The 8,202-nt window shown below is 36.3% G+C and overlaps 1 protein-coding gene across 1 annotated transcript in view; it reads right to left on the bottom strand.

The window, feature by feature from the left end:
• The window catches only part of LOC101990746 (diphthine--ammonia ligase-like), a 42,753-nt gene that overhangs the window by 28,218 nt on the left and 6,333 nt on the right, over nt 1-8,202 (bottom strand). Inside the window, exon 3 of the mRNA XM_013352627.2 lies at nt 5,618-5,745. Coding sequence (XP_013208081.2) covers nt 5,618-5,745 — 128 coding nt within the window. The remainder of the gene's footprint in view (nt 1-5,617; nt 5,746-8,202) is intronic.

Below are 8,202 nucleotides of genomic sequence, written 5' to 3'. Positions count from 1 at the left end.
TACTAAACCTGGATGGAGGTGGGCGGTCCTTGGACTTCCCACAGGTCAGGGAACCCTGATGGCTCTTCAAGCTGATGAGGGAGAGGGACTTAATCGGGGGAGGGGGAGGGAAATGGGAGGCGGTGGTGGGGAGGAGGCAGAAATCCTCAATAAATAAATAAATTAAAAAAATAAAATTAAAAAAAAATGCTGGGCATGGTGATGCTCATGTCTAATTACAGTGTTGGAGAGGTGAAGACAGGAAGATTCACGGGGCTCCCTTGTCAGACACTCTTTCTAACTGGTCATATCTAGGCCAATGAAAAGCTCCTTTGAAAGGAGGTGGATGGCTGTTACTGAGGATGACACTGCAGTTCTTGTCCAGCCTAAACACACATGCGCATACATGTGCACACCCACCCACATACAGCTGTGTATCCAGGTGCAAATGAACATACACATGCATAATGTATGACTATTTAGTAAACATTTCTTGAAATTTATATATACACAAATATTCCTGTATACACATATATAGATAAGATAAATATTCACATATATCATATGTTTGAAGATGAAAATGCAAAGTACTTTGAGTGTGAAATCTCAACTTATTAAAAAATTTAAGTAACATATGCATATCAGAATCAGATATTACAAGGCTAACTTTGTTAGAACAGCCTCCCTTACATGAAAGAAAAATGTTCTAATATTAAAATAATCCAACTGAGTATTCCTTTTCTATGCTGTTATAATCTGTATTTCCATTTATAAAACTAAGAAAATGATGCTTTTCTTCAGAGATAGCCAGTTGTATGACTAGTTGTACTTGTTTTTCAAACTGAAGATTATACCAAAAATACTTAAAAGTTGATATATAATCCTTGATTTTATTTCATAAGATGAAAATGATAAATAATTTATGATACAATTGGGTATGGTAAAACTCTGAAGCTTAAAAAACTACTAAATTACTCTAAGTGAAGACAGAATATATTTAAATCACAATTAACTATACTTTAAATCATATTAAATAATCTTTTTTAACGAAATAATTATTTGAACCAAGTTCAGGTATAAAAATTGTTAACCATAGAATATAAAAGAATAACATAAATTGCTTCTAACCTTTGCTGCTTAGCATTCTTTCTAGAAAGACTATTACAATGCATGGTTTTAATTATGTCCATTATTATCCAAATGAATGACAGAAGAGTACAATGAGAGGGAGAAATAATTAACATGCCGTAGCATGGCTTATTTGGGCAGTCAGAATCAGAATCAGAATAAGGCATGTATAGAAGTACCACCAGTGAGCGTGCGTGGGAGTGGAACCTGGCAACTGGGCAGGTTGCACAATTAAAGCACATGGCTAATTAGTATGGGCATCTCTTACTGTGAACCCAGAAGGTGAGACTAAAAAGTATATATTAAATTTGGAAAGAAAATTCTAGTAAGCAGCTTTCTGAGAGAGAAAAGTAAAAGAGTTTAAAAGCAATTCAAGCTACTTAAGAGAAATAGAAGGACAGTAGTTACAAGAGATTATGCACTATATGACCTTACCTGAAAGGTCAGAAGAGACATCTGTGTATAGCAAAAAGATAACATGGAAACAGCTCCATAGAACTGTTCATGAACCTGCTGAAAGTGTCTAGATCATTTAATAATACAGTATTTGAAAAATAAAGTACCAGAGATGTATGGTTGGGGAATGAAAAATCTGAGCTATAAAGGGACAAAAAGTAAAAGGAGGCCAAAGTCCAGCATGAGTGAAGATGCTGGGCGCCTCGGCCCAGACTCAAGGCAGAGAGACGGTAGCAGGGCACTTCCGGGGCCTTGTGCTGCCCTGACCTGTGCTGCAGGGCCTGTGGGGAAAGGACTACTCCAAGGGCACTTTGAGAATAACTAGTGGTGCAGGAGCCAAGAGCAATTTCCTAGGGGGAAAGAAGAGAGCAACTTGAGAAATTCCACAGCAATAAATCACCATGGCCAGATGGTGTTCAACTGAGAATTTCTGAAGGAAATAAAGTGTGACAAGGCCGAGCATCCGAAAACCAGCAACTGTTTTGCTAATATGAAGGCTTTCGTTAGGAAAGAGCAACAATAAAATTAAGATTTATAGAGGTAAAGATGAGAAGCTCTTGTGTTGATAATGGAGAAACTGATAGAGTCTAATTAAGAATAGCTTCCTTCTACATCAGGATAAGGTTAACTGACTGAGGTCAAATCACCCACTGAGTCTATAAAGAGAACACTGTTTCTCTCCATCCTATTAAACTTATCAGGGAATGTCAATAAAATACTAGATAGAAGCAAACCAGTAAATGTAATTTATTTAGGAATTCCATGAAGCTTTTAACAAGGTCACATGAGACTGTTGGGGGAAATAAATAAGCACAGTCTTCAGGAAGAGAGGCCACAGGAGAAACTTGGGCCATTAATTGTAAAACTTGCTAAGCAAGGAAAACAAAGTTTCAGGACAATTTCGCTTTTGTTCCCTACATTGGGTCCTAGGCATCTTTTAATGTTAGCCAAAAGGGTACATGACTTTAAGTATAAGCTCAAAATCTGAAGAAAGGAAATGGAAGTCCCTGGTAACATAGATTTCCTTTGTATTAGGAAGAGAAGGATCTCACCAAGGTCAAGAGGCACGGTGATAGTGTGAAAGGAAGATGAGCTCCCAGATCAAAGAAGTAAACCAAAGTCTAACATGCAATAGAGAGAAAGAGGCAGATAACAAATCTTATATTTGTGAAATGGAATCTGAAAGCAAAATTTACTTTAAGTTAGTTATCACTCTGCAGAGTATAAGCAACCGATTTAAAAGAACAAGCGTTGCTGTTAGTACCGGTGGACTGATTTTACATATCGAGTTAGGGCTGTTTCCCTCAGCAGGGTCAGTTTTGGACACTATATTTACTTAACACTATACGTTCATTTGTCCGTGACCAGGTTATTTAAAATAATTTTGTAAACTATCTTCATAGTCAGTAGTATGTTACTCAAAAGTTGAAAAAGGGAAGCCAGTCTTCATCCTTCAGTTCGCCAACCTCTGTTTACCTTTTCTTTCTCAAAAAGGAGCACAATTATATAGGGAAAAAGCAAGGGCCACAAGTAGAAGTCTGAGATCCATGCAAAGTCTTGGGCCACCCTCCTATGACAGCATATGACAGCATCAGATGCGGGAAGGCTCCCGGAACAAACCAAGACTTCTTTCACCTGTCACTTCTCCTTGCTCTTAGTACTTTCCTATGAAGTTACAAAAAATACCAGCAGTCTTTGGGATATTGCAGATTGCTTCTAAAAATCCTGATTCTCTTTGGCATAGTAAACTGTTGTCTCCATCTCAAGCTAAATACACAACTCCTTAAACAGTGCTCATACAGCACCACTGCTGTCCTTTTATTGTTCTGGTAACTAACTCCCTGCTCAGTGAAGTATAGTTGTTTCTCTGTGCCATCTTCAAAATAGTCACACTTCTTAAAGAAGCAATTTCAAACCATAGTAAGGAAACACACAAAAATGTTTAAGGTTTTTTTTTCTGTATTTACGAGAATTTCTATTGCTAATGCATTGTTATTTCTGTGTTTAGGGTATCTTTATATTAATATGGTCTACAAAGACCCAACTCTCTCTTAAATTACTAGACCAGCAATCTTAAAAGTAACTACTACTCATAAAACACAATACTCCATATTAACTTATTAATTCCACCCTGCCAATCTGCTTAGCTGTTTTGCCACCTCAAACTACAACTGTCACAAATTAAGCATAATGTAGAAAATTGCTAAGGCTGTTTCTCAAGGGTTAGCAGTTAACATTATCTGTTTCATACCGTATATACATACCTGCTGAATTCTCCCTGGGCTGCAGTAGTTAGGTTTATGAATATGAATATGACTCAGGACTGATTCTATTATCAAAAGTATTAGAATCTCAACAACCTCTAAGCTATCAACAATTTAAAGATCATGCGATTGAAGCACACATTCACATAGCTGTTTAAAAATTAAGAAGGGTTAGATAAAGAAATAATGATGTCAGTATCACGGGGTCTTCCACAGTTGATGCTGACTTATTATCAAGTTCATATTACATCCATCTGCTTAAGTGACTGAACTCTTTTGTTTTCCATGTTGTAGGTACAGTCTGACATCACATAGGATAATGACTTAGAAAAGTATAAGCACATGAAATCATATTTTAAGCAGCAGTAGGATACAATGTGAGAGTTGGTTCAGCCCTTAAAGGCTTGGCTCAAAACCAAAAATATAAGAAAGCAATCAGAAATATTTTCTTGTATGTAATTTTTATGAGTTATAGCTGTAAAACCAAAGTAGTCACTTAACTGGAGTGGTAGACTATTGGAGAAAAGAAAAAAGTCTCATCGCCATGTGTTTAGGGTTAGGAATTAATATTTTATTTTGGAGCCGAGTCTAAGTGTAAGTTAACTTTTAAAATTTGAAAATAAATGGAAAATTATCACAAATGATATTTCAAACATGTTCAAGTATTTCAAATCTCTTCAAATATGTTGCTGCTCATTGAAACTGGAACTGTCTCAGTAAAGAAAACGAAGGGACAAAGACAGAGGGCTTTGGAGTCATGGTGACAGTGACAAATGTAGAGGGCAGATCTGAACGGACACACTACTAACAGGGTTCAGTTTTTCCTGTCTGACGTCCACTGTGAGCTAAAGCAAACAGTAGTGGTAATTCACCTAAAGATAAACAGGAAACCTTTACTTATTTTTTTTTTTGCCACTTAATATGTTAAAAAGCCTCCTTGGTTTAAAAAAAATGCAATTATGAACCACAGCTGAATGGCCCCAGAGCACACTGGCTCCATTAAATATGCTTGTGTCTAATTATACCTGCCCAAGGCAGGTGAGAAATGCATACTGATAAGATCTTTTTTTAAAAAAAAAAACTGGCACTAAAAAAAGAAATGAAATAAAATCACTGATTTCTAATCAAATTGCTATCTAAACCTATTGTTGTATTTGCTCTTTAAGACCCTTCTAAAACTGGGCTTTGTGAAACATCATTATAATTATGTTTTAAAGTGTTTGGTGGAAATATTTCCTTCTAGAAAACCTAGTCTAAGTCATCAGTGTAAGCCATCACCGTGTCAATCACGGTGCCTTTCTTACATCTTTCAAGTCTAACATTTAAAAGCTAGTTTAAAATGTTATTATTTAGAAGCACCGAGGCTGCTAAATGTTTCCTAGGACATGGAACTAATATATCTTATCTGAAACATCCTCAGCAAGGCAAGAACAGAAGGCTGGCAAGTACAGAAGTGAAGTACAAAGCCCCATGATTCAGTCACAGTTTAGATAATGACTTTTTATGAATCTATAAAAAAGCTCATCTATAATAAATAAACAAACAGGATAAAGAGAAAAAAATCTAGAAGATTACTTATGTACTTATCTTCAAAAGCCTTTGTAGGAAACATCAATGGGCAGGACAAGACCACAATCAAAAGGAAAATCTGAGATGCTACAAGGAATGACACGCAGAACTATCGCTAAGCTTTTAGGGCACCTATATATTACCTACATAAAATAGGTAGCAAAAATCAAAATAATAGCGGGCCACTAGTGAGATGAAGAACAAAACAGTGTGGTATGTACCTTTAATCCCAGGCCCAGGAAGGATGACTATGAACCCTGTCAGTCTGAACCAGTTATTAAGACCTGGATAAAACAAGTAAGGTAGCTGGTAAGCAAACAAACACACAAGCTTGTGACACTCCCCTCCCCTACATAAAACAGACATAAGAACACAAGTAAAATATAAACAATTTAAAAATATACATATAAATCATGAGGCAGATGAGTCAAAATATTTCAAGGCTTATGCTAGGTAAAATATAGTTACAATGATGATAAATGTTGTGTTCTCTATAGAACCATGAAAATGGATTTCAAATGAAAGAAAAATTAGTCATACTGAGGAAAGGGATTCTCACCAGCAAAGCTATATTTGAAGAATATTAAAGTGAGTTACTGAGGCAGTAGGAAGCTTTCACAGAGGTAAACGAGTACATTAGAGGAGAACAAAGGTAGTGAGAGGGAGAATATACAATATACATAAATGTTATAGAGACAAAACAACACACTGCAAGCACAGACATGCATCTACATTAAGATGCAAGGTCACTACAAAGTACATGTACAGTAACCACTAGACAAGAATAAAAGTAATATTTAAGTAGTTAACTAATAAATGTAATAATGGAAGCACGTTTAGTGAAAAAAGTTAAGGAAAAAAGGAAAAAAACATATCAAATACCTTTTATAATTCAGATAAATAATAAGTTGACTATATAAATCCGTATCCAGTTGAAAGCAACAAAGAAAAGCTCAACTACAGAATCCTTCCAAGATGAGTGTGAGCAGAAGAGAGCTGAGGACAAAGTAAGCATGAAAATCCTAACAGAAGGCCGTTTAGTCATCAGTGTCAGGAAACCTACACTGTGAGGTTGAAGTATATAAAAACAAAGGGGTTTTCTACAGCGAAAGTCTCTGACAACATAAATCCATGTGCAATTAGGAGTAGGTTGGTCTTTTGTCTTGCTCATTTTACACAGTAGTTCACTTTGTAGCCCTGGCTATGCTGTAACTTACTATAGACAAGCTTATCCCTATAATCAACGTTTAGAAAGTATTTTAAAAAGACAAGTTTTGAGGAAAACTCACTTTATCTAAAAGAAATAAATACTATTGTAGAATGTGGTACATTTACACAATGGAGTACTACACGGTGGTAAAAAATAATGGCATCTTGAAATTTGCAGACAAGTGGATAGATCTAGAAAAACCATACTGAGTGAGGTAACCCAGACCCAGAAAGACAAATATAGTATGTCTTCACTCGTAAGTGTGATATCTTCCAGCATGGTATAGGATGAGTACAGCACGTATCATCTTAAAAAATCCAGGAGCGAATAAGAATCCAGGAAAGCAACAGAGCACATTCTGCACAGCTTCACACAGAAGGCCAGCAGTAAATATAGCTTCAGCGCAGGCTTTAGGAGCTGCCCAGAAGCCTGTTCATAAAAGAGAACATCTTGTCAATTATTCTCATCTTAGCAGCAAAAGAGAGCAGATGCACACTGAGCACACAAGGCCTTCCACTGGAATACACCACAGCTTTAGCAGACAGAGCAGAGCAGTGCTGATCAAGAAGTGCTAAGTGCCACACACACATGACCCTTCCTTAAGTGATGGAGGTGGGTCTTATATCTTATCTGTTGCTTTCATTGGTTAACTAATAAAGAAAAATGCTTGGCCTGAAAGGACAGAAAATTAGGTAGGTGGAGTAAACAGAACAGAATGCTGGGAGAAAGAAGCTAAGTCAGGCAGTCGCCATGATTCTCCCACTCTAGACAGACACAGGTTAAGATCTTTCCTGGTAAGCCAGCTCATGGGGCTAGCCACATTATTAGAAATGGGTTAATATAATTTGAGAGCTAGCCAGTAAGAGGCTAGAGCTAATGGGCCAAGCAGCATTTAAAAGAATACAGTTTCCGTGTAATTATTTTGGTATAAAGCTAGCCGTGCAGGCGACCGGGTGCTGGGGACGCAGCCCTGTTGCTCATATTACTACACTTAAGTATTATCTGTAAATATGAATTTATTCATGAAATCATCTCAGAGATGGGTGGGGTGGACACTCTGTGGTATGCACTTTAGGCTTTGACACCCTGCACCTTCATTGTATTCTCTCTAATGGGTTCATGAATTAAACGCATTAGCCTCAAAGATGTTTCAAAATGAATACAATGTTATAAATTAAAAACAAGAAACTCACTGTGTTTACACCTATCAAATAAAACTCCCAGATGTGCTTTTTCTTTTATGATCCTTAACCAAAAAATAATTACCTTTCAAAAATAACACAAAGTTATTCTGTTTTTATATTATTCACAATGATAAAACACAAGGTAAATATTGGGTGCTAGTTATGTATCTTAAGAGGCTTCCAAAAAGAAAAACACCAAACAAATTGCCCCTAACTCCTATATTTTCTATTTTACATTACCCTTAATTCCAAATTACATAGACACTTAGAAAACCATAATATCAGTTTTTTTTATTGTTAAGTATATACTTCAAATGAGATAGATGTTCACTAGTACTGTCTTTGCATATATGTAAAGGGCAATTTTGAAATGTTCTCTCTCTCTCTCTCTCTCTCTCTCTCTCTCTCTCTC

The sequence above is a fragment of the Microtus ochrogaster genome, assembly GCF_000317375.1.
Source record: "Microtus ochrogaster isolate Prairie Vole_2 chromosome 14 unlocalized genomic scaffold, MicOch1.0 chr14_random_1, whole genome shotgun sequence".
NCBI classification, from domain to species: domain Eukaryota; kingdom Metazoa; phylum Chordata; class Mammalia; order Rodentia; family Cricetidae; genus Microtus; species Microtus ochrogaster.
This window is presented reverse-complemented; position numbering and strand designations above follow the sequence as displayed.